Source organism: Montipora capricornis, chromosome 10 (assembly GCF_036669925.1).
Source record: "Montipora capricornis isolate CH-2021 chromosome 10, ASM3666992v2, whole genome shotgun sequence".
NCBI lineage: Eukaryota > Metazoa > Cnidaria > Anthozoa > Scleractinia > Acroporidae > Montipora > Montipora capricornis.
Window position 1 is genome coordinate 33,980,289 of NC_090892.1, and position 26,350 is coordinate 34,006,638.

The 26,350-nt window shown below is 40.8% G+C and overlaps 3 protein-coding genes, 1 long non-coding RNA gene and 1 pseudogene across 6 annotated transcripts in view; all 5 read left to right on the forward strand.

Annotated features, from left to right (window-relative positions):
• Nucleotides 1–21,104, forward strand: part of LOC138021943 (short transient receptor potential channel 5-like) — a 39,580-nt gene extending 18,476 nt beyond the window's left edge. The window contains exons 6-10 of one of the 3 annotated variants that reach the window (XR_011126485.1): nt 10,448–10,679; nt 11,272–11,485; nt 12,168–12,276; nt 16,922–16,991; nt 20,533–21,104. Coding sequence is in view for 2 of the 3 variants with exons in the window: in XM_068868969.1 (XP_068725070.1) it covers nt 10,448–10,679; nt 11,272–11,485; nt 12,168–12,231 (510 nt within the window). In the remaining variant the exon portion in view is untranslated. Of the gene's footprint in view, nt 1–10,447; nt 10,680–11,271; nt 11,486–12,167; nt 12,277–16,921; nt 16,992–17,253; nt 17,996–20,532 lie in introns of those variants that run through there. The other 2 variants (XM_068868969.1, XM_068868970.1) reach the window with 2 other exon arrangements.
• On the forward strand, nt 1,258–2,563 carry LOC138021946 (craniofacial development protein 2-like). The gene has a single exon (XM_068868972.1). It carries the CDS (start codon nt 1,577–1,579, stop codon nt 2,300–2,302), a length of 726 nt encoding a protein of 241 aa, XP_068725073.1. The 5' UTR covers nt 1,258–1,576; the 3' UTR covers nt 2,303–2,563.
• LOC138018787 (uncharacterized) lies at nt 2,315–2,958 on the forward strand (annotated as a pseudogene).
• LOC138021944 (uncharacterized) lies at nt 15,158–16,321 on the forward strand. Its single transcript, XM_068868971.1, has one exon. It carries the CDS (start codon nt 15,175–15,177, stop codon nt 16,216–16,218), a length of 1,044 nt encoding a protein of 347 aa, XP_068725072.1. The 5' UTR covers nt 15,158–15,174; the 3' UTR covers nt 16,219–16,321.
• Nucleotides 21,105–22,993: 1,889 nt separating the features above from the next.
• LOC138021947 (uncharacterized) lies at nt 22,994–23,950 on the forward strand. The gene is made up of 3 exons (XR_011126486.1): nt 22,994–23,161; nt 23,307–23,354; nt 23,752–23,950. It is a non-coding gene; the product is annotated as an uncharacterized lncRNA (long non-coding RNA).
• Nucleotides 23,951–26,350: the final 2,400 nt, after the last annotated feature.

Consider the following 26,350-nt stretch of genomic DNA (forward strand, 5'->3'; position numbering starts at 1 on the left):
AAGGCTAAACTCCTCCCCACCAGGGGGAGGAGCGCGTTGGGAGGAGAGCTGCTTAGGCCTAATTACCCTTCAGGAGCGATGTTCTATGGGAGACTTAAATAAATGTTTTTTTGAGAGTGCAGTGTCTTGATCTTCAGTGTTGAAGCGGAAAGAAGCGGTTGCTATAGAGTAGAAAACTCCGAGTTCAAATCCAATCCACGGTTATGATTTCTTATTTCCTTACTTTTTCTGCTACCACAAGTCCTTGGACACAGTGTCCTAATTAACGATAATAGTAAATTCAAAGAAAATTACGAATTAACGTTAATCGTTAATTAAAGAAGAGGTCATGTTGCTTTTTTAGCGTCTGGAATTTAGTTGACCCTACGCGGATATTTTTTCCCAGGAATATGGTGAGAACGGAAAGAAGCGGTTGCTATAGAGTAGAAAACTCCGAGTTCAAATCCAATCCACGGTTATGATTTCTTATTTCCTTACTTTCTCTGCTACCACAAGTCCTTGGACACAGTGTCCTAATTTATAACGATAATAGTAAATTCAAAGAAAATTACGAATTAACGATAATCGTTAATTAAAGAAGAGCTAGTGTTGCTTTTTTAGCGTCTGGAATTTAGTTGACCCTACGCGGATATTTTTTCCCAGGAATATGGTGAGAACGTCGTTCTAGGGAAACTGCGCATGCGCAAACAAGATAACAAGACAACCGTGCCTCTGGATGCGGGCAGTGATCGCTTTTGTGAGATAAAGTTCAGAGAGACCATGGGCCAGGACCCCAAAATGTCGAATTTCGTACCACTCTTAAGGATAAAGGCTACCATACCTCTTTGGAAACGTTGCTTCCTCTACTTCGTTTTTTGTTTGATAGCCCTGCCAATGGCATAGCTTTCTTGTGTTCATCACGTGATGAAATGACGTCAATAAGGTCATAGAGTATCACTTCACGTTACTCACTACTGCAACATTGAATGTTTTATGCTGAAAAAATGGAACAGGTTCTGGTTTAAATAAGATCAATAAATGCCAAAGGTTGTTTTGAAGACTTTCCTTGGACTACCGCCATGCCGCGGTGGAGGAGCTTGCCTGCCTCAATGACCCTGAGAGTTACCGTCGGGGTCTACCTTCCCCTCCCCCCCCCTCCCCCCCCCCCACACACACACACCCAGCATGTCTAACAATGGCGGGCAGGTCAAAGGGTAAGGACCAGACTAGATAGTAGTCAGTGGCCCTCTAGTTGGGGGGTTGGGCGTACAGCTAATCCCCGCACCCCATGCAAATACTTGATTACGGAAACCGAAAAGACGATTGACGAACTCATCCAGGATTGTCGTCGGGCGACGTGTGAGCTACCCAATGATAGCTTTCTAAGCTAAAATACTGCTATTATGACAGCTGTGGGGCAAAGTAAAGCTGCAAGGACCCCTGCAACTTGATTAAGTCGCCTGAGGCTTCCCTCCTGACACCCAAAGCTACCCTGAGACTTGGGTGTTGGAACGTGCGAACACTTTACCAGATAGGAAGGACTTCTACTGTCACCGTCACCAGGGAATTCAGGAACTGCAACTTTGACATACTTGGTATGAATGAAATACGATGGACTGGCTTTAGAGAACTGAGAACAGCAACAGGTCAGAGTATCTTGTACTCAGGAAGAGAAGAAGAGCATCATAGAGAAGTGGGACTTATTCTGAAGAAGGAAGTAAGAAAAACGCTGCTGAAGCGCAACCTTGTCAACGAGAGAATCATGGGTGCACACTTCAACTCACGTTATGCAAAACTCACTGTCATCCAAATGTACGCGCCCACTAATGACGCCAATGACGAATCGAAGGAAGAATTTTATGACCAACTGCAGCAGGAGGTTGAAACAACACCAAGAAATGACGTGCTAATTGTGATGGGGGGCCTGAATGCCAAAATCGGTGAGGACAATAAAGGATGGGAGAAGGTGATGGGACAACATGGACTTGGAAGAATGAACGAGAACGGAGAGAGACTAGCGACGTTCTGTGGCAACAACGACTTGGTGGCTGGAGGCAACCTATTCAAGCATAGAGACATTTATAAGATTACGTGGACCTCCCCGAATGCCAAAGATCGGAATCAAAGTGACCATATCATCATCAATGGTAAATACAGAGGTTTGCTGATGGACACCCGAGAAATGAGAGGGGCTGATGCCAACTCACATGGGCTGAAGCTACGGAGCACAAAGAGGAAGAGGAGGGAGAAGACCATCTTTGACATCAAGAAGCTTCGAGATCCCTGTGTCAAAGAGGTATTTCGGCTTGAAGTGAGCAACTGATTCCATGTGTTGGGGGCAGATGACGCAGATGATATCGAAGAGAGGTGGGAACGGTTCAAGGAGGTCTACAACGAGAGTGCCAAAGAGGTCCTGGAGAGAAGAGGAGAGTGAAGAATGACTGGATCAGTGGGAAAACCTATAGGAAGATTTAAGAGAGACGAAGGTTAAAGGAAAATACAGGATGTACACGGTCTGCCCGCATGAAGGAGAGAGCCGCCGCTGCAGACAAGTGGATATGGCTGAAAGACTAAGCAGAGGAAGCTGAGGCAGCAGCCAGAAACAACTGCAGGGGTGACCTGTACCAGCTCACTAGAAAGATAGCTGCACAAGGAAGGAATATGACTATCATCAAAGATAAAGAGCGCAAGCGACTTGTAAAGGAACACGAAGTCTTAGAGAGGTGGAGGGAACACTTTGAGGAAGTCCTGTAGGTACAATGACCTGACATACCCCTGCCACTGAAAAATCAAGCACCTGGGGTCATCACAAGCATCGACATTGGTGACATCTCATTTGCTGAAATTAAGAAAGTGATCCACCGTCCAAAGAATGGCAAGAGTGCAGGGTTTGATGGCACCAATGCTGAGTTGCTCAAGTGCCCCGAGAAGGATGCTGTGAAACAACTCCACTTACTTTTTATTACTATCTGGAAATAAAAATGTGTACAAGAGAACTGGAAGAAGTGAAAGTGCCGAAGAAGGGAGACCTCGCTCAGTGTGATAACTATCGCGGTATATCCCTACTCTGTGTACCAAGCAAAATCTTATGCAGGGTCTTCATTGACAGAGTGAAGAGTGGTGTGGACGAGATGATTAGGCAACAGCAGGAAGGATTTCGATCTGGAAGGGGAACCTCTGAGCATACAATCAGAGCTCAAGATGCGTCAAGGAAGGCGGAAGGTATTCTAGCTGGTTCAAAGGGAAGAGTGGCGTGCGGCAAGGGGGTGTGTTGTCTGGCTTCATCTTTGTCTTGATCATGGACTGAGTCATGCGGCACACAAATGATAGGAGACGCGGTTTGAGATGGAAATTCACATCCGTTCTATAAGACCTGGACTATGTTGATGATGTTACTCTAGTCTCAAGCAGATTTGCTGATCTCCAAGAGAAGACCGATAGGCTAGCAGCCATTGCCGGTATTTTTTGGCTTAAGATCAACCCGCGCAAAACAAAGACGCTTAGGATGAGTCACAGATGCACGGACTACATCAGGATAGAAGGAGAGGAGGTGGAACATGTGGAATCCTTCGTGTACCTAGATTCAGTACTTGACAAACTTGGCGGCGCAGAAGCAGACATCAAAGGGCGACTCGCACTAGCGAGAAATGCATTCACCAGAATTCAGAACATCTGGAGGTCAGGCAGATTCAGCCAGAAGACCAAGTTGCGCGTCCTGAACTCGAATTTCCTGTCCGTGCTGTTATATGGAGTTGAAATGTGGAGGGTGACAGCAGCTGATCTCAACAAACTGGATGTTTTTATTGCTCTAATAGCTATTTCTGCTGAGGAGATTCTGGCCCAACCATCTGAGCAATGAAGAGCTGTACGAAAAACCACATGGAGTAAGCCGGTGTCAATCTTCATACGAGTAAGAAGATGGCTATGGTTAGAGCATGCATTGAGGAAAAGTCCTGACAACATCTCGAAGACTGCATTGACGTGGGAACCTGAGGGTATGAGGAGGCGAGGTTGACCGAGAAAGACGCGGAGAAGAACCGTGGAGAAGGAAGGGAACAAGCTTTGATGGCATACATGGAGAGCTTCTGCTGCATCGGCGTCAGACCGAGATGGATGGCTGGCCTCAAGAGTCCTCATGGGCCCGATGAGGAAGAGTGAGTGAGTGTTGTTTTGAAGACGATATATCTCTACCCATTTAACATTTGATAGGTGAAAGGACTTCTGGCTTTGTAAACAAATAACTATTTGTGGGTAAGCCATTACGCAAATTTCTTTTTTTACTAGTTTAAGAAGGCGAGCTAGCGGTAATTTTGTCAACTTGGATATCTTTTCTGCTTTATGTCAGTCGTGCTGGTAACTAGTTTCTTCTTCACTGGTGTAATCATCATCGTCGTCGTCAGTCTCGACAATAGGGACTTTAAGCAAATCGCTACGGCTGGCGGAAGTAAATTTCCCCCAAAATGAGACACTGCGCATGTACGTCGGCTGCATCCAGCCGTAGTGTGAAATCTGACTACGTGAGGCGGGATGTTTTGCCGTAGTGGCTACTACGTCGGGTTTATTTCGCTTCTCTGGCCCTTTTCAACGGACATCTCGGCATTTTAAGAATTCCATGGGATACTATATCCTTTAAAGTCTATTTAAGTCAAGGATTGTGTCAAGGTTGCCTCTCATAAGCTTGTAAATTCGTATCATGAACTTACGATAAGTTTTGGCAAAGGTGTTGGAATGGCGAAGTGAGTCAAGTGAAATATTCGTGTTCAGCACGAGGTTGTTTTTCTTCGGTTAAGTTTGCTTTGAGGATTTAGTGAAGATGTTTTATATCTGGATACTATACGATGCTATTTTGCTTCTTTGAGTGTTGATATATTTGTGTTTTTCACTCGATATTCTTTGAGATATATATTTCATCCATCAATGTGTTGTTGTTGTACAAGGTGTAGAATTCACTTTTGCTTAGAAATAATCTGTTCGTCCTAGCAAGGCGAACAACGGCCATCGTCCTTTGAGCAAAGCCATATGGCTGTGAGAAACTAAATAAAAGATGCATGCAATCCTTACCAGAAAGAATTGCCTCCGGGCTGAGGTTTAAAGCAACTTTGTGAATGGAATCTGTCCTTGAAGAGATACTGATCACTTCTTGATGTTCCAAAAGTTGTGCAACCTCCTTAGCCAGCTGGATTCACGATATGTTTTCAGGGCAACAAGCAAACAGCTCTTTCCAGCTCTTTAAATTGTAACAATGGGCTAATTCTGCCTCAAGCATTTCCTCAGAGGTGGGTTTTGGTAGATTCCTTGCTCTTTTCAGCGCCTACCCATTACATGAGCATAATCAGCTGTCAGGTTATTTCTGTGAACCTCACATGGCGGGGATTGTTTCAAATATTCAGTCCAGATATGATGAAGTCAAACAGTTTCTGAGAAGCCTCCTTTTCAATGACATTGTACTCCTTGTCTTCCGGTGAGCCAGCAAGAGTGACACTTTCATGTTTTGCACGAGTATAATTTCCTAAACATGCAGGGTTTATGATAGCAGGCTTCGGTTATAAGAGGCTCTCGATATACTATGGAGAGAATATTGGTGTCGTGGTTTGCTATCGCTACTTTTCTGGTCGTTTCATCACTACGTAGATCGCAACATTGAATCAATTTTCTCGCGTTTGTTCGCCTTTCACATGTTTACTTTCCTTGCCGTAAAAAAATACAGATACGCTCACAATTGGTGCCGCTCTTTGTTGGACGTCCTCAACTTGATCTTCTCTCCTGGTTCAATAAGGATTCAGGATTGAAAGTCTCTTAAGCTCTGCAAATCCTTTCAAGAGCCTTCATCACGGTGAAAGTGCTATTGCATTTTTAGTGGTATCGAATGTTTGGAACCTCAGTCGTCCATTGATGTCTAAACAAGATCTAAAATACGTTTATATTTTCTAATCTCAGCTGCGATAAGAGAAGATTTCTTGGATGGTATATCATGTAGAGCTTTAAGCTCTCCAGACTCAGCGTTGCTGTGGATAAATGCAATTACTTCTAGCTCTTGTGTCTAAACAAATACGCTTTTTCGGTGGTTCATATGAAAAAATACACTCAGAAAGGTCACTTCCACTTATTGACAATGTAAAACAAACGTCACTATAAAGATAAAATCATTGCATGTCACAAGTGAAACAATGATTAAATTTTTTCCTTAATGTGCAACTTCCAGCTCGAAGGTAACTGCATGTCGCAGGCTGTATGTTCACGTGAAAGTTTTTTCTGATGTACATGTACAGGAAAAGGTTTTTGGAGTACTGAGTCACTAGTGCTGGCTATCATAGTTTATTTTCTCCATATCCTGGTCCATTCTTCAAAATGACGCAACTGATAATTTGTCCATAAAAAAGTAAACTTATCTGGCCCATTGGCCTAAAATACCAGTCCTCACTAACAGGCACTGAGGAAGAGACAAGTCGGCTCCTGGGCCATATGTCACAGATCTCTTTCATCCACTCAACTCGATTCATAGCTAGTAGCAATTTCCATATATATAGAACACACCGTTCTAGTTACTTCCTCCATGTGGTACAGTCAAGTGTGTATTGGTACGGCATATATGAAAATTGCGCGTGCGCTATTACAGAAACACTCAGAGCCATCACTCAAGTCATGTTATATTCCTTGCGGTAAGTGATGAGGTATACTGACACAAAATAGATGGCATTTACGCGAGTGCATTTATCTCGCGTCGTCCTTGGCTAGCTTATTTATTTCCATTCATCTGTTTATTTATCATTTCCAATTCTCATCTATGTGATATACGCCTTTTTGTGGTAGACCCATGGCAAAAAACGATCCCGAGTGAACAATCCGCAACATATTGCGGGTTCCCAAAAACCTAGAAAAATAATTATTAAACAAGAGGACTAAGAAATTAAAATACCCTTTAAAAAGCCTCTTCCGAGGTTAATATCCTTTAAGAGCGCACCGGTGGCTCAGTTGGTTGAGCACCGGGCTGTCACGCGGGAGGTCGTGAGTTTAAAGAATCCACACACTATTCGAGAAGAGTAGGGCATGGAGTTCCCTGTTTTGTGGTCTTATCTATGGATATAGGGGTTAGGTGTCAATAGCCCTTTTCTCGGTTAGTTTTTCTTATTTGCATTACAATGTAATCTAACGTGGATGCGAGGCAATTTCTGGTTAAAACTACAAAATAGTCCGAAATTGCCTCACATACATGCTAGATTATATTGTAATGCAAATGAAAAAAACTAACCGTGAAAAGGGCTATTGGGACGAAAGTTGCTCTCCCCTTCCACTCCATGAATTGTGGCGAATAAATTAAACAAAAAACCGACGTTTCGACCAATTTTAATTTTTATAGAGATGAGACGTGAAAGTTTCGGGAATACGATAAGAGGACCAAGACTGTTGGAAATAGAAGTCAGGCTATGAACTAAATAGCATTTATAATATTCCAGAAATGGAGAGAGTTTCAAAACAGGCAAAATTAGTTGTTCTAGGATATTTTGCGAAGGAGTTACTGAGGGAAAATGACCAAAAATGACCGATTTTGGGAGTGAATTTCATAGAGCCAGAATCGTTCGAAATGGGAGGATATTCAAAGGTAGTACAAATCGCCAATTTTCGGCATTTTTCAAAAGACAGAGTAAATTACGGCAAGATAGCAAAAAAACACCGATCCAAATTATATATGATGCAAAAATCCAGCTTGAAAAAACACAATAAAGGACAAAAAAAATTCCAAAATTTCAAACCCATTTTTGGACATTTTGGAAAGGTCATAGCAATGGTCAAAATATTGGCTGTTAAAAGTGCAGGAAATCAAGCTTAGTCAAAACCCATTTTGAAATTATTGACTCTAAAACAATTATAGACTTGTTTTATGCAAAAATCTGGCTTAAAAAACACCCAATGAAACAAAATTATCAGCCCCTTAAAAGTTGCAAACTTGGCCATATCTGGCGATTTTGCAAACGACGAATGGACTGAAAAATGACCAAATAGCTGATTTAGGGGGAAATTTTAAAAGCATCAAAAATGTAACGTTGTAAAGGGCAGCCGGATTATGCCCTAAGTAGCATATAACTACTCAAATACCATCTTAGCCTTGTTCTATCCAACAAAAAACGCCAGAATTCATTTCAGCCTGATGAAACTAATTAATTTTTTGGACTTATATATATAGCCATATGGCTTACAGTAACTCATTTGAAGGGTTATAAAATAGGCTTTTTAATAAAAAAAGCCAAGACCTTTTCAGAAAAATAACCGTAACCACAAAAATTTGCAAAAATATTTCAAAATATTTGAGGAAAAATGGGGAAAAATTCAAAATTGCATGTTATGGTACAAAAAAAAAATGAAAAAGAAGATTTTTTTCTTTAGAGTTAACCAGTATTTCCACCAAATTTGGCTAGCGAAAAGAAACCGCCATTTTTTTTTTATAGTTTTCTTAATTATATGTATTTTCTCTATGACGACAACAAAGCCGATTGTGTTTCGCATAATTAATTAAGCTTCAGTCTTACGGTAGGCAGAAAACTACAGGCGCCCCAAGCTCAGTGTGAGGGAAAGCCAACAAAAATATAATGATTTGTATGGGAATCCCGATAAAAGACCTAAGAAGATAATTTTACGAAAAGATTGTCTATTGAAAAGCCTAACCTTCTTGCCATTATGGGTCGCTTCCTTCCTGTGTGGCTTTTTTTTTTCTAGATTCGACGCGAATTAAGCCATTATCAGTTCATTGGTTGTCAACGGTTATAGTAAAATACCGAGGCTGAACACCTAATTCGGGCGCATGGAAAACTTGGAAATCTGGAACAGGAGCCGGAGCCGGAACCGGAATGAGAACAGTAAAGGTCGATGATGATTTCTAGGTTTTCCAAACGCCCCTTAATTCTCACGAGCCCACCAAATTCAGTCACATATTCCTGGCTAAAATGTTCCCATGATTAAAATTTCATCGTAGAATTCAAGGGCAAAGCAAGCAACCACAGGCGGCTGTTAGTATCCTAAACGAATCGATAAAACGATGAAAAAGAGCCTTTTTAACAATCAACACCACACGGCGACCGTTGAATTTCCGCTTGGTTACGAGTCTTTGTTAGTGGCTTGGTAACGAACAAAGACAAACAAACAAAGACTAGCAAGGGCCGAAAGTAGACAAGTTGCTCGAAACATTTTACAGTGTAACAGCGCCTTTAGGGACCGATTACACGAGCCGGGCTGGCTTGTTTAAGCCTACAATAGTTTCCATAAGTTCTGCAACGGTCTGCGACACGGTCGTAATAGTCGGGAAAGTAGAACTAGATTCAACTTCCCCGACCATTTACGACCGTGTCGCAGACCGATTGCAGACTGTTGCAGATCATATGGAAACCAGGCTTTAGCCGAGATCCCGGCACCTCTGAGAAAAACACCAAAAATCAACTTTGCAATTAAATGGAAACAGCCGAGAGATTTTTCCATGCAATTGCGTTCAACTGGACAGCCCTGTTAACCGTTCCAGCGACTTCTAAGCACTTTACTCCACTTAAGAGCAAAATGGCCCGCGGAATAGTCGTTTTTTATGCTAAAATAAAAGATGTTTAAGATAGCAAACCTTAAGGCTTCCTTAAATTGAAGAATGGTAAATTTTAATAACAATTTAGCGAGACAAGCGTCTCTCCACCTCTTCTTGTTGTTGTTATCTTCATTCACACCACATATTTTAAATTTAACCCAAGCCGGGCTGGCTCACCTCATGTAATACCGGGCTTAAACTGATACCGACAAACCCGACCAGCCCGGCTCATAAGAGGCCGATTACATTCACAATTAACACACCAAATTTGGAGACAACCGGATTAAACGCTTTTCTTTTCATGACGTTTCAATCCCTTGGGTGTAATTACGCCCATGGTCACGCTCATGACCGGAAATAAGCCACTTTTTTAACTCCTTGGTTCAAACCATTTTCCTTTAATTCTCATAGTTTTACAAGCCTGTAGCTGTAGGCGAGGGAAGTTATTACAATTATTCCCTAATTTAACGGGTGTACCATTTGCTTAGTTTTTAATGGTGGCTGACAAATTACTCTCACAAGACCTGAAATAACCTCGTTCCTAGGGTCTCTCCTCTTCCCTTCTCCTTGAGCGGGGAAGGGAAGAAAACAGACTCTGGGAGCCAGCCGGCTGGACATAGGGCCTTTCATTGAAGAACATTTTGCCATAGCTACTTCAAAATTTCACATTTGAAATTTTACAGTAACCCTGGTATTGAGGAGTACGTTGTCGCCCACTAAATTAACACCGGGTAAATGCTTGACAACAGCAGTATAAATAACCTGAACTTAAATTTTGTTCTTTGCGCTGTCTTTTGCAATTTCTCTTGTCTTGGCTTGCTTTTCTGACTTTTGTCCATAGCAACAAGCGGCTACTCGGATTTGAATTTCCTTCTGATGGCATTTTATTTTCACATTCTGTCATAGTTTGTGTCGCATCCATTGACATTCAGATTGATGAAAAGGAGGTGGAAATATGGCTTACATCCCCGACTTGTTCTACGAAAAGGATTGCGCTTTCTTTTTTATATATTTGTCATACTTGACACAGCTCTGACGCCGGTGTTATTGCCATTCATCGCTTACACGTTTTACAAAGACCAGGTGTCACAAAAAGAGAACAAAGTGGAGTGGAAAGAAAAGAAAAAGAAACTAAGAGGTTTGTGCATTGATTCCTCCAAAGACTAACGTAAAAAGCTCACGGTGGGTGCGAGTTCGGTGTAGCCACAAGTCCTTATCCAGCGGTGCTGTAGTCTACATACAACCTTGGACATTTAAAATGAAAAATGAAGTTTACTCTTCCAAGTTTCATTGATGGAAAATTGGACATCTCCTTTCCTTTTTTCGGATTTTCCTCGTCGCTATTTTATTTCACTCGTTTCGATTTCCACGCGGCCATTCTATCCAACCCGGTCCTGGGTTAAGGATGAAATGTTCTACAAAGGGTCAGGATATGGGTTTGCTTTTGTTTCCAAGTCATTCGGCAAAATTGTCAATCAGCTCGAAATAGCTTATTCTAATCCCGATAGAACTTAAGTTTTTCTTCTATACTGTTGGAGGCTGGTAGTTAGCGCCTGTGCAACCATTAATGTTCCGACTGAGTCTTGTGGAGGATAGCACACGGAGACCGAACCCTGATTTTAAGACGGGTTTTCCTTTTAATTTCAGAAGGCCTAGTAAAAGCCGGTCGAGGATCATCGTATGAAACGAGTCTACCAACTGGTGCTAATTCTATCGTTTGTCTCTTTCAGATATGCATCATGATTACTTAACAACGCCCTTCGTTATCTTTATAAAAGACAAAATCTGCCAGTTTGTTTTCATCATCTTGCATATCAGAATGTGTGTGTTGGACTCATCGGTTGAACCAAGAATTGAAGAATACCTGATCTTGGTTTTTTACATTGGCTTTCTGATGTCCGAATTACAGCAATACCTCACGTCTCAATCCAGAGTCTATTTACGGTAATCAATTTGTTACTCAACTTTTAGTTTGACTCTATTTTAACCTAGCATGCTGGCTTAATTACAATCACTGATCACAGAAAAACAAACTGCCTCTTTTAGGAAACACTTAAATGCTGGATGATTTCCTTCAGAATAAGCCACGTGATGGGATTTGGTTCATGTAAAAGTAATCAGGGCTGGACTTCGACGAAAATCATAAACGCCTGTCTAATTGTCATAGGGAACGACTCCGGCCAAAATTTAAAAGTGGTCGGGCTGCCACAGTCATCCTACATTAATATGCTGGAGGCTTAAAAAAATGCATATTGCCTTCTGATATGAAGGATACCGAGTGAAATACGGACTTCATAAGGAGTGTATGGTTAGCATGAATGTTAAGGCAATTTAATGGTCATCAACTTCACGGTTGTATTTTCAAGTACTAGTTTCTTTTTCTTTTTTGTTTTTGTTTTTGTTTTTGTTTTCAGTCTCGTTGTCCGAACGATCATAGCCAGCTTCCATCTTTGCGAGAGGTTCAGTGTTAATATGAAAGGCCGAGTCACAGTCAGTTATATTACATTAGTACGAAAAGTTAAACCGACAAAAGAGGAGCGTGATGAAGTCGCATCGGTCTCAATGCTCCTTAGTCACGTTCCCTTACTTCTTTTCTTTCATTTTTGTGTCTGGTTTCTATGTTCAGAGAGCTCGACAACGTCGCGAAACTTATCAAAGATTTTACGACAAGGAGCTCTTTCCTGAAATAACAACACGCTACAAGGAAAAACACGGAGGCTCCTTTCCAATGTCGGGTAAGCCACATTACAGTCCCTTGTAAATTAATAATAATAACAGTAATAACAATAATAGTAACAATAATAATAATAATGCGATGGCGACAAGTAGGTCAGACGTGTCTTATCGCTCCTGATAAAATTCGTTTCAACTGAAAGTAAGCCAAGTTCAGAGCACTAAAAGACATACAGAAAAGTATTCTGAATACTTGTGAAGTTGTCTGGCGAACTGCAAGACAATTCGGTGTCTCTAAACGAGCGAATTTGGTTTGTTGTTTAGTTTAATTTGAAATTTGAGTTTATCGACATTGTGGTCACAACATGGCAAGTAATGGATCGCAGGAACGACTTTTGCGGATAAACGGAAGGATAAAATGGACTGAGGTGGGGAATCATGATATTTTGGAGTGCTAAAAGCAAGCCCAGCGACTGGTTAACTCAGAAAACCCACCGCGTTTTGACAATGGAAGGAAGAAAGGCTACATGGGGATAATGAAACAGCTTTGGGAGGAGAAGGGCTATGGTTATCTGGAGCTCACGGAGCAGAATCTAAGAGACCAAGCGGCGAAACTGTAGAAAACATTGGGGAACGTTAGACAGAGAATAAGCGAAAACATCAGAACAAGAGAGTGCGAAAGGAACGAAGAACCAGTCGAAGGTTTTAAAAATGCAAATACAGGAGACCAAGATTTGCATATGGAAGAAAGTGAAGCGGTTCCGGATGAACGGCCTTCCTTAAGCTCAGAAGCACGTGAGCTTCTGAAATCAGCGACCAATGTTTACATCCATATCCACCCGTGCGAAGGCGATTTTAGTAATCGTACTATTGATACACGAACAAAAGGAACGCCAACAAAGGGCGACCATGAGAATATTAATAAGGTGATAACGGAGTTAATGAAGCAGTGCAGAGTATCCCCGACGGACAATCCATTTAGCTAATTTTGGATTGCTAATTGTGTGCTTTATTCTGTTGTCACGGCATTCCTTTTGTATAAAGGATGGAAAAAACAAGGATCAGGAAAATCATCAAACCACAAGAGTAAAAGATCAAAGTGTCAAAAAGCGTACGAGGAAAAGGCGGAGTGTCTTCGGAAAAAGATCTCAATGGCTAAATCTGAAATCGAGCGTCTGAAAGAAAACAGGAAAATGACGAAAAGAGGAAAAAGGAACAGAGCGATCCTACAACAAGAATGCAAAGAGTTATCCATAGCTTCACTTGTGAATTACATGGAAAGGCAGAAATGTGCGTTGAGGAAACTGAAAAGAGCTTTTGGCAGAAATAAGAAGAATAAAGAAGCGAAGGTTCTAAATCAACAGTTTAAAGAAGATGCAGGGCGTGTGTATGCTAATATGAGGGAGATGCTAGCCAAATGCGAAGACTGTGATCGCCCCAAGTATGAGGGAGCTAATGGAAACACCGCTGTAGAGGAGAGAGAGAAGTTCGGGAGTATTGAAGAAGCGAGTTCGTTCTGGAGAGAACTGTGGGAAGGAGAGGAGACTGGGAATAGCCAGGCTGAATGGCTGAACGAAGTGAGAGATGCGATCTTTAGTAAGGTCCCTCTACCGACAGAAGAGGCCTGGACACTAGAAACCGCTGAAGCAGTAGGGATATTGAAAAGGAAGAAGAACTGGAGTGCTCCGGGGACGGACAAGTTGGTCAACTACTGGTGGAAGCGTGCGCAAGTGCTATACGAAGTCATGGCCCGGTCGTTTGAAGCGATCTCGAGAAGTGATGATGACTATCCATCCTGGTTTGCTGAGGGAAAAACATCTTTGATACCCAAACCGGGGGAATTCACCAGCGACAATCAGAGACCAATCACTTGTTTAAATGCGGCTTATAAGTGGTTTACTTCGTGTGTTCTCGGTCCCACGGATCAACATCTGGAAGAGCATGGGCTGATGGAAGGATCGCAGAGAGGTGCAAAAAAGGGGTGTAGTGGAACGGTACATAATTTGTTGATTGATAGGGTGGTGACGTTGGATTGTCAGAGAAGAAGGCGTAACTTGAGTATGGCATGGGTAGATGTGAACAAGGCATATGATTCGGTAGATCATGGGTGGTTAGGTGAGATGATGGTGCTGCATAGGTTTCCAAAGTGGCTGTGTAAGGTGATAAGTAAGTTGTGTAAGAGTTGGAAGACGAGAATCGTCGCCAACACGCGGCATGGGTGGGAAGTGTCTGATCCTATTGTGTTTAAGAAAGGACTACCACAGGGAGATGCGCTCTGCCCGAGGCTTTTCACGATCTGCTTGAATCCCGTGGACTGGAAGATCAGCGCCTCCGAGGGATACAAGTTATCTAAACCAATCAGTGCCACAGTGACTGATCTGCTGTATATTGACGATCTTAAAGTATTCGCAGCTAACGAGACCAAGTTGAACCGAGTGCTAGAATCAACGCAAGTGGCTATGGAAGACATCGGACTACAGTGGGATCCAAGGAAATGTGCAGTGGTCCATATAAGGAGAGGGATCCACTCCCAGGAGAATTTAGGGGCAGATATAGCTGGAGGAAGATTACCATCACTTGAAGAAGGAAAACAGTATAAGTTTCTTGGTGTTCTTGAGAGCTTAGTCCAGGAAGAGAAAATGGTACTTGAATGTGCAGCAAGGGAGTACCTGCGTCGATTGTCGATCATCTGGTCCAGTCCCCTCTCAGACTTTAACCGGGTGGCGGCTTCTAACCAGTTTGCCTTGCCGGTGTTGGGTTACTTAATGTGGACTCAACACTGGCCGATAACAGAGTTGAAGATCTTGGACAGGGAAGTGCGCAAGATCATAGTGGAAAATGGCGGGAAACACCCAGGTGGCTCTACGGCTCTTTTGTACCTCCCGAGAGAACAAGGCGGAAGAGGTCTACGTGCGGTGGAGATGGAGTATAAAGTGACCAAGGTCAAAGCAGCGATTCGAATGTATGAGAACCAAGACCCGGCGATGAAAATGGTGAGAGAGTTTGACGAAAGAGCCGAGTCATTCAGCCATAAATCAATAGTGAAAGATGCGGCAAAGTTTGCGGCGGAGTTGGGTGTTGACCTTCATCTTAAACACCCGGAACCTGTATGTGTTATGAGCAGTGGAGAGGCCATCCCACCGCAACGCGTGAAGGGAGTGCTGAAAGAATGTGTGGAGGAGAAGTATGAGAGGGACGTACGTGGCCTAGAATGGCAGGGGAAGCTGCTGAGAGAGAGAAAGGACGATGAACAGCTGTGCACGAACGGATGTTTCAGCTGGCTGAGTACATGGAGATCATGTCCCACGTATACTATTGCCGGTGCGTTTGAACTGTACGAGCAACTTTTGCCAACAAAGCTCTACACTAGCAAAAAGACTCACACAAGTTGCTCTGGGGATGTGAAGTGTAGAATATGTGGCCACGCCCAAGAGAGTGTCTCTCATATCCTGTCCGGGTGCACTGCGTTGGCTCAGACCAAGTATTTGTTCAGACACAACATGGCTCTAAGGGTCCTGTTTTATGAGATCTTACATGACCAGGGTCTTCTCGAGGAAGTACCATCGTGGTACTCGCCATTAATGCCCAAGCCGGAGTACAGGTCAGAACAAGTGGAAGCATGGTGGGATGTACCCGTGTATGCGGACCACCAGGAGGTTCGAGCCAACCGTGTAGACGCGAGGATTGTGGATCATGCAAACAAGAAAGTGCTGACCTTAGATATGAGCTGCCCTTGGATTAGTAACCGAGAGAAAAAGAGCGAGGAGAAGACGATGAAGTATGGCCCGTTAAGGTGGGAATTGAAGCAGCAGTACAGTGGTTACGAGGTGATTCAACATAACATTATCATGGACTTGTTGGGAGGCTGGTCGAGAGAAACCGAAACCGAAACCTCAATTCAATCACTGGTAGGACGTAAGGCGAATCAAGTTTTAGAGGCCATGCAAAAGGCAGTCTTGTCGTCATCCCTAAATATAGCGAGAACTTTCAAGGTTATGATATGAAGACCTAAGATCAAAGCCTGACTATCAGCCACGAAGAACGAGAGACATTACAGACATTTATATGCCTAGATTATAGTTTTTAGTCATGTAGATATATATATATATATATATATATATATATAACTAACTGCAGACAGTACTGTTTCGGCCTTCTGGGCCTCATCAGTGCAGTGCTGACAACTAGGTTAAGCTATAAAGCCACCCCAGATGTCCCACACATGTGGTACATCCAAGTCATGCCAGAGTGCTCAAACTAGCGAGCTAGTGAGCATGCGCAATTGCTAGCGGCAATGACTCATCCTAGTAGAGTGCTCAATTTGAACATGAAAGCAAAAGCTTTGTAATGCCAAAGAGCTATATCTTTGTAATGCCAAAGAGCTATATTCTTTTACTCATTTGGTTATTCCTTTTAAGTTTCGCTTGTGCGCACAGGTTACGCTTAGCGCCCTGTGTCGCTTTATAACACTGTGCATACAGATGGTTTTACTGCATCATAATAATAATGAGAAGAAGAAGAAGAAGAAGAAGAAAAAAAAGAAGAAGATATATATATATATAGAGAGAGAGAGAGAAAAACCCACTACTACTACTACTACTACTACTACTACTACTACTACTACTACTACTACTACTACTAATAATAATAATAATAATAATAATAATAATAATAATAATAATAGCAAGTTTGATGTGATAATCGTAGGTATGAGCGGTACTAAAGCAGTAGCGAAGGAAAGGCCTGAACGGATCCCTCTTACAACTGTGATGATCATGTAAGGTTTAGTACGTCAATTCTCAGCTCAAATAAGGAATTTCAAATATTCTGCACCACTGATAATAATAATAGTAATGAGATGATGACAAGAACTTTCAGTGAGACATGTTGTTATTCTATGAGAGGGCAAACGAGAGTATTCAGATAGAAAATTCTGATAAAACGAGCTCTCAAAATACTCGCAAAAGTGAAATTCCTTTTTCAGAAGAGATATCTGGCATAACAAAGTGTCTTAAATGTATAATTTTTTTGTCCAACAGTTGAAGGGAAAGTGGATTTTCTGCAAAAGAATTTTCAAGAAATATTAAAAAAACTTGATGGTATCTTGGAAAGTCATGGAAATCCTAGCTGGTCGCTGTGTTTTTTCTTTAGTTTACTGTGTGTTGTGTGAACCAATTATCAAGTTTCTGAAAAGAAAGAAAAAAAAGTCAATTGGTTGCTTTTGCCTGTGTGATATCATTATTTAACGAGTTGAGTTGAGTTGAGTCTTATGCTTGTGATACGAATTTTCTACAGTAAATAAAGCAAAGCAGTTGCTAGTCATTGTAACTCCATTTGACGACTGTTTAATATCTTTCAGTTGCAAGCAGGCTATATTTTCCAAAAAAAAAAAAAAAACGAGCGGTACCGAACGCTTAGTGCGAAGTCTTGCACGTACGAGCACGTACGGTGAAAACGGGAAGTGGCCTTGGTCCAGAGCGCTGATCAACGGGATTTGTTTCAAAATCATTTGCCAATCTTAAAAGCAAAGGAAAATAAAAGCGACAAAGGCACATTTGAGTAAACCAAAGGCTCACATAGTAATTTAATTGCCATAAACGTGCTTGTTGTTGTAAAGTAGGCAGGTAGATTCCCTCCAGATAAAATAGAAGAAACAAAATAGACCAAAAATCCCCTTTCATGCGTAGCGAAAATTCTTTTACCTTTCATAAATTGTTGTGGAGTCCGTACATCCGTTCGTACAAGGTGAACTTCCACAGCAAAGCGACATCAAAATGGCGGACTGATCCGCTAAGAACGAGACACGCGACTCACCCTTCTCTCGCCGTCGACGATTTCGAATATCGACCACAGATTACCTTTAGGGGAGTAGGTCAGCGACATTTCCCAGTTTGTTCTCTAAAGACCAGCAGACTCACCTACCCCTACATGAAATATTTCGAGATACTTACCCACCACTACGCGTGGTCTAACAAAGAATTTGAAGAATTTTCAACCTCTTTGGGTCAAGTAAGGCATCATATTGTGTCCGACCATTTGGGATATTGACATCTGACACCGGGATTTTGATCAGGAAATTTATGTTGCTTACTTGACGTATCACGCCCCATTCTAAACCTAATAGTTCTCCGTCCTTCGGACTTCGCACTAAAAAATGACAGCAGCAACTACAAAGAATAAAGTTAAATTGGATTAGCAAAGTGGTGGCAAAAATGAACTGAACCATATTTAACAATTACGAGGGTGCGCTCGATATGAAGAGATAGATAACGCGCCGAGTTGGTTATGATCATTTTAAACGCGTTCCAAACTAAAATGTGGCGTTCTAATTTGAAGAAATTCAGAACAGTATTGGTATTTGTAGCTGAAAAGGCTAATTGGAAGGAGAAAAGTAAGACTTGAGACCACGAGGAACAATACATCCAATTTTCCAATTCCGTCAAATTGTGCAATTTCATGTAAAAGAGATTATGCACCCATCGTGCTTGATTCAGAATTTTCTGTTCCCCCATCACGACACAGGACAACAACCGCTATCTGTTCATGGTTGTAAAAGGATTCAGAATTTCTGATCCTCCATCACGACACTGGACAAAAACCGCTATCTGTTCATGGTTGTAAAAGGATTCAGAATTTCTGATCCTCCATCACGACACTGGACAAAAACCGCTATCTGTTCATGGTTGTAAAAGGATTCAAAATTTCTGATCCCCCTCAAGCAGGTAACAGCATACAGTCTGTTTATGGTTGTAATGGGGATTCAGAATTTTTGATCCTCCCTTAACTGGTAACATAGTAGAAACGGTAGTTTATTTATAATTCTACAAGCAAAAAACGGTTTTCTATACGGATTTGAAATCTGTGACCATCCCCACCCCCCAATAACTCAACAGAACAACACATCTTTAAATTCAAAAATGATTCAGAGTATTATTTATCTTCCCTCCATCACATAATCAGTTCAACTACAAATGATTCCAAAAGGCTTGACTTTTTCTGTAAGTGTAAAATATCTCTCTACAGAGTAGGAATGGCTACTTGTACAACGTAGCCCATTCGAAAATGAGTTCAATTTGTGCTAATCCGGTTTTAATAGGAATGGACCTGTCAGGTAAAACAAAAGGTATTCAGTGCTGGTGTACGGTCATTCCAGGGCCAGACGTTCGTAAAAAAAGATATATACCAGACGTTTACGAGACTGGCACGTCAACCGGAAGTAAGCTGTTTTCCCTTTTAACTTGTGTTCACCAAACCACGTTTATATTGCTAAGTATATTTTTTGCATTAGAGATGATTAGTTTAAAAATCTGGGATAGGCTACAGTGTTCGACTTGATGTGCAAACGTTGTCGATAATAAACGAAAACGTAAACGTCCGGTCGCCGTCCGTGTCTCAAAAGCGTGGCGAGCTGAAGGTCCCTAACATGGTAAATTTCTATTTGCATCAACTCAAATGAAAAGAGTATTAAGTCCTACATGGTTTATTTTTGAAAACCCTATTTTCAAAATCAATCTTACCGGAGAAAAAAAGAAAAAAAATAGCGCAACAAACTTTTTCAGTTTTCCCTACACGTATATCGTTAAAAAAACAAAACAAAAACAAAACAAACCGTTAACTTATTTAAAAATAATAGTTTTCAAGGTGTGCTGTTCACAAACAAAAACACTTGATGTGGTTCCTGCTTTCCTAGATCATTTGCTTCCGAATTGTTGCAAGCTGACCTCTTACATACTATATTTTGACATAATTTACATATAGCTTTTAAAAAACGAAATGGATTGAAGGAGCAGTGTCACCAGTAACCGGTGGCGCATGCGTGACAGCATGCCAAAAGCTTTGAAAAAGTTTGTTAACTTTTTCAAACCAATGCGTGAGGTGTGAATATCTTACACAATCAAAGCCATCCGTAGTCACTGTAGTGAACCAAATATCCTGTGTGCAACTCTAACCTGCAACCTGCAACCTGCACTTTACACCCTCCGCACTGGCTAAGGTGGCTGAACTCAGTTTTTCCGCTGTCAATGGTATTCATTAAAGTCCGGGGCGGATTTTGACAAACAAAACAAAATGATATGGCGCATTTTTTTCTCCTTCTCACGATGGTCTTGAGAATGCGGTGTAAATTCGCTTCCATCGTTTAAGTGCAGAAAACTACAAATGGGAAAACTAAAAAACATCTACCAGCGAATTATGAAAAATCTGTCTCTTCAAATTCTATGATAACAGCTGTACGCAATATTTGCTGCAAAAAAAAACCTTATTGAGTGAGTTTTGCATAAAGGAGGAATAAGCATCCAATAGGCTTTGTTTTAATCTAGATGCGTTACCATGGTAACAGCCTGCAGAAGAAAAATGTAAACCTTCGTGGACCCACTTGACCAAGTTTGAGCTTCCAGGTAAAAACTGCATAAATATGGTAGAAATGGAAGTACGAGCACTGCTTTAAAACTGTGTTTAGTCACACTAATCGAGGAAACGCGTTAAGTAAAGTTAACAGGATTAAACCGGAATTTCTCCGGTGGCTAGGGCCTTCTAAACTTCACAGAATGGCACCCTTGAAAAACTGCTGGTAATAGATAAGGGAATCTGGGCAGAACTGAACACCAAATTTCAAAATACCCAGTTACTGGCAATCACCACAGTACTGCGATTGTTCTTTTATCTTCTCCAAAAGATGCCACTGGGCATTTTCCTCTATGCGCATCTTAGCAGACGTTTAACAATCTTAAATTAATGTGAATCTCCGTAAAAACAAAGGATTTGTAACTTTTATTCCATGTATTCCTATTCCGGAATATGGTCAATCGACGCACCCTATGCTATGGTGCTCCGCGAGCGCGGAGCTCCGCTAAAATCGTTAGGAATTCTGTTCCTTTGATCATATGCATGATTCCGGCGAACAAAGTAAATAGTGATGAAATGGTATATGAAATGAATCATATATGAACTGCGGATATGAAATCAAGTGAAGCTATGATCTTCGCAGTTATGAACGCAATTTTTACAATTGCGTAGAGAAGCCTGAAAATTTCAGGACTTCAACGGGGTTTGAACCCGTGACCTCGCGATTCCGGTGTCATATCCGCAGTTTATATATGATTCATTTCATATACCATTTCATCATTGATTCATTCCTCACGGGACCATTAGAACCCACAAATGACCAGTTCCCAACGTCAGTGGCTTCATAGCTCAGTTGGTTAGAGCGTCGCACCGGAATCGCGAGGTCACGGGTTCAAACCCCGTTGAAGTCCTAAATTTTTCAGGCTTCTCTACGCAATTGTAAAAATTGCGTTCATAACTGCGAAGATCACAGCTTCGCTTGAAAGTAAATAGTACTGGTCAAGGTATATGCTGTGGTTTAATTTTTTTTTGGTTTGAATAGTTCTTTTTTTTCCAAGCCAGTTTAATTTAATTTTATAGAACACCGCCCATTTTAACATATTTGGTATCTATCTGTAATTAATTTTATGAAGTATGTTTATACATACCTAAAGAAATAATTTTAAGATTATTGTGATGGATTGTTGTTTCTGATGCTATCAAAGACAATAATAATTATTTATGCATGTGAACAATAATTTTTAGGTTTTAGAGTTAAGTGCTGAGCTTAATGATTCGGGTTAATTAAACTCTCAATTAGGTTTACTGACGGACTTCTTTGAAACAGTTAGCATTTCAGGAGGTGTATGATGACTGCAGACTGCCAACAAATAGCGCTGATAAACTGTGTTAAGTCTATAAAGCACCCATTTCAAATAGCGCTGAGAAGCAGTATTTAAGTCTAAGCACCCATTTTAGAACAGTAAGCTTTTACTTCGAGTTACGGTTAGTCTCTACGGTCTGCACGTGTCAGGTTTAGAAAACAATGGACACAAAGATGTGTGAAGGATGGAGGTACTGGAGAAGATCAGGGAGGATACACCCCCTAAAAAAAAAAAATCGCTTTTTTAGACAGTTTATAAAATTGAAACTGGTTTAAAAAAAATTCAAACCAATTCATTGCTCCAGCTAACATACGGCCTATTTCGTGACAAGCATACAGCTGGCTGTACGCCTATACCTAATTTACATATAATATCATGATAACTTGGTCTTACTAATATTTTCTGAACGCGGTAAGAAGCTGTCACTTTTCCATAAGGACGACAGGCAATGTGTCTCATGTCAAAATAATTTCTCGTTTAAGAATTAGACGTAGATAAAAAGTAAAAAGTTTTAACAGTGTTTAAAAACACTGTTCACATAGCTTAAAAACGACTTTCTCAGTTGGTGGCCTATATTTTTAAGTGAAATACTTAAGCAATAGAGGACGTTTTCCGTGTATCCATAGCTTCATCCAAACACGATGGGGAGTTGGGAGAATTCGAGACGGTTATGCATAACTGCCTTGTGACAAAATCTTTCTGGCTAAGTTTCTCAAATTTTGATATTGAGATTTATCCGCATTTTTAGTGGAGAGTTTCCACGGACAAATAATGCCACATGTATTTTATGATTTTTGCAAAGTCTTTCAAACGTTTTAACTTCTGAAACAATCATGTAGTGTTTTATGATCCTGGAAAAAAAATCGACTAGAGATCTGACAACTCGCGCAATCGTTTTGTACTGTTCCTTAATTCTACGAAAGAATATAGTGGCAGCAATTTAACAAAAAAACGAGTCGTTGTTCAAAGCATTTATTATGATAATACAGAAACAATATTAATTTTAAGCAGCTATCAGCTCTACTGGGAATTGTAGACAGCTGTTGGTACAGCTGGTTATGACTTGCATCATGCTTGTATTTTAAGCTAATACCGGTTTCAATGAAACTCAGTTCGTATCCAAAGAATCATAATGAAGACACTGTTTCTATTTTGTTGCTCCATTCTTCTACTCTTTTCCTTACTGTTGGAGGTAGGGGCCTTCACCGTGCCCGCTTGCGAAGTGGTGAGAGGGAAGCGGGTCAGTTGACAAACTTTCTGAGCGTAGTATTGTGATGCAAAGTGCTCAATGATGAGGAATTTTATTGTTTATTGAATTCTACCACCTTCAAAATAGAGGCAAAAATGTTTCATGAAGAACCTCTTTGCTATTTTCATTCCTTTAGAAATGCCCCAAGGAGTTCAATGCGTTGAACGAAAAACTCAGGATGCAGGTTGTAATTAATAATCGTTCTTTCTTAAGGATGTGTGAATTGACGGCGCAGGCAGTTTGTCGTTGGTGTAAGCACTAAATAACTAAAAGAAGCAAATTAGCCTTTAAGTTTAATTCCCTGATGTTTATTGGTGGATAATGCTGTTAGTGTTTTTGTTTTTGTTCGTGTTCTTTGGTTTAGACTTGGTGTGTGTGCCGCGGACACTAGTATTGTAATTTACTGCATGTTAATTGTCTTTCTTAGTTCTTTAACTCTTTAGTACTAATTATTTTCACAAGCCAAAACCCCTTCCTTTTTTTGTTGGTTTGGTTGTAAGCCTCTTTTATGTCATATCTGTTGTGAATTCAGTTATCTTAGTTTATTAAGTTTAAAGAAGTTTTCCCCTTTATTTTTACAGAAAAAGAGAGCGCAGTGGCGAAGGAAGATTTGCCTTTCTGCTCGTGAGCTGAACTGTGACAAGGAATATTAAGCCGTCATAAGCCAGTGTTAATCGAAACGAATTCAGGAACCATTCCAATTCATGATGAAATATATACATTAACAGAAACTTGTGAAAGCTTTTTGACGATAGCCGGGAAATAAATATTGAAAAACGATTTTCTTTCCTTATTGTTTTTTGTTAACATTTGAATTCCTGGATAAAAGTTGACTATTTAATGCTTCGATGCCATGTATTCCAAAACGAAAGATCGCAAATGAAAGGTCAATAAGCCTATCATAACTATATAGCAAAAAACGTCATAACAAATTCTTAATAGTCAACTCTCGTTATAGCGGACACCCTCGGGACCACGATTTGGTGTCCGTAATAGCGAGAGTACGTAATAGCGGGGTGCGTGAGAATTTTTATTTTAAACCATATTTACAGAAGGGGGTCACAGGTGTGTTCATTTTCATTAACTCCAGTACTTTTTCAGACCCGTTGTCGCACGCAAAGAGCGTCAGAACTTTATTTACAAACAGAAGAACTTAACAGAACAGGAGTTACGTACCCTTTGTGTACAATACTAAGTACGTAAAAAACAGTCATCGTATGTTGCAGCAATGTCCATCATCGTTTTGGTTTCCTACTGTACTGACGTACAGTAACCTACATTTCTAAAAAAATTATTTTCAAGGAAAAACCTAAACATCAGCTAGTGATTGCATCAGCTATCACATTGCCTTGAAATATCGTTCCAATCGGCTCTGTGTACTTCTCCTTTGAATTGCAACTTCTACCACTTTGTCGCCAAAGAGACTAAATTCATTAGCAACTTAAACTCCCCTCTATGAATAAAAAAAGCAGAAAAAATAGACTTGATATGTGTGCAAATTTTCCAAGATGCTGCTCGGTTCCGCTATAACGAGAGAGAAAACAATAATATTGTAACGTTAGGCACGAATAAAGTGTCCGTAAGTCCGTAATAGCGAGAGTCCGCAATAGCGGGAGTTTATTTCAGTCAAACGTCTGTAACTTTCGCCAGGGATTTAGCTGCTGTCCGTAATAGCGGGCTGTCCGTAATAGCGAGGTGTCCGCAAGGCGGGAGTTGACTGTAGTGTGTAATTTTTATAATTTATAATTTGTAAGTCTCGGGCTTTTTTAATTCTAAATTGTAATGTCTTTACTTCCTGAAGTTTTTCCTAAAAAAGAAAATTAATACTTTAGTTCGGTCGTGTGTGTCATATTAACGCCCGAAGAAGTGTACCACTGAAATAAGATGCAATGATCTAAGCCTTCACGTCCTAAAAAAATAGTGGTCGTAACGCTATAAATAAGAATTTAAATGCTGTGTTTTTTTGCGCTTAATTTGGCAAAACGCGCTTGGGAGATTATATCCCGCATTCAAGATAAAGTGTAGTCAGGGAAACTGTGGCTCATCTTGAATCGGTCATTTTATTTTATCATGGAAAGTGATGAAAAATCAGTACATTATGGATTACCAGGCAAAAAAGGACTTATTCAAGATTCCTGCATTAACACAAGAAAAAAAACCGAAAAGAATAACATCCGTCTGTAGAGGGTTCCATTTTTCTATCTCAAGATGTTAATGGTTCAAAGGGCGAAATGACTTCCCGTGTTGGCCATGTCTGGCATCCGGCAACATGTAGCAATACTCCATGCAGGAGAACTGCTTACAGGTCCTCAGATAAAGCCTTCCTCTTTTCTTTATTTCTTTTTCGGACAGTTATATTTTTAGGGTAAATTATTCGTCAGGTGGTGAACAGCTGCCGCTCATTATGAACCAGGTTGACATCGAACCGGCGTCACTGTTTAAAACGTGTTGTGTGCATGTCAACTAACAAATTAACGAAAATTGCCGAGTCTTAGCTCACCACGAAAAACTCGCGCTGAGAGCGACCCATAATTCTTGAGTATAAATTTTTATAATTTATAATTTGAAAGTCTCGTGCTTTTTTAATTCTAAATTGTAATGTCTTTACTTCCAGAAGTTTTTTCCTAAAAAAGAAAATTAATACTTTAGTTCGCTCGTGTGTGTCATATGAACGCCCGAAGAAGTGTACCACTGAAATAAGATGCAATGATCTAACCCTTCACGTCCTAGACAAATAGTGGTCGTAACACTATAAATAATAATTTAAATGCTGTGTTTTTTTGCGTTTAATTTGGCAAAACGCGCTTGGAAGATTATATTTAGCTATGATTAAAGAATACCCCTTTGATATCGTTACCATGAGCGAAACGTGGCTTAAAGACAACCCGCTTAGGTTGCAGTATGTAACTATCCCGGGATACAGTCAAGTTTTCCGCAACCGTGACAGGTTTCGGGGCGGTGGCGTTGGCGTTGGTGCTTACTTGAGAGATGTTTTCAGTTAAAAAAGGAGAACCGACAAAGAGAACATTGCTCCGGAGTTGGAACACTTATGGATAGAGATTCCCCGCGGTCGTAACAGGCACAGTAAAATGCTTCTAGGTGTGCCCTATCGTTCGAATTTTATCCAAAATTTCCATACATGGATTGATACGGTTGAGAGCTTGTTTAGCCAATTAAATG

Bases quoted from the DNA above. Each gene is read 5' to 3' on its own strand.
- LOC138021946 (XM_068868972.1), top strand. From the start codon at position 1,577: ATGAATGAAATACGATGGACTGGCTTTAGAGAACTGAGAACAGCAACA.
- LOC138021944 (XM_068868971.1), top strand. From the start codon at position 15,175: ATGTATGAGAACCAAGACCCGGCGATGAAAATGGTGAGAGAGTTTGAC.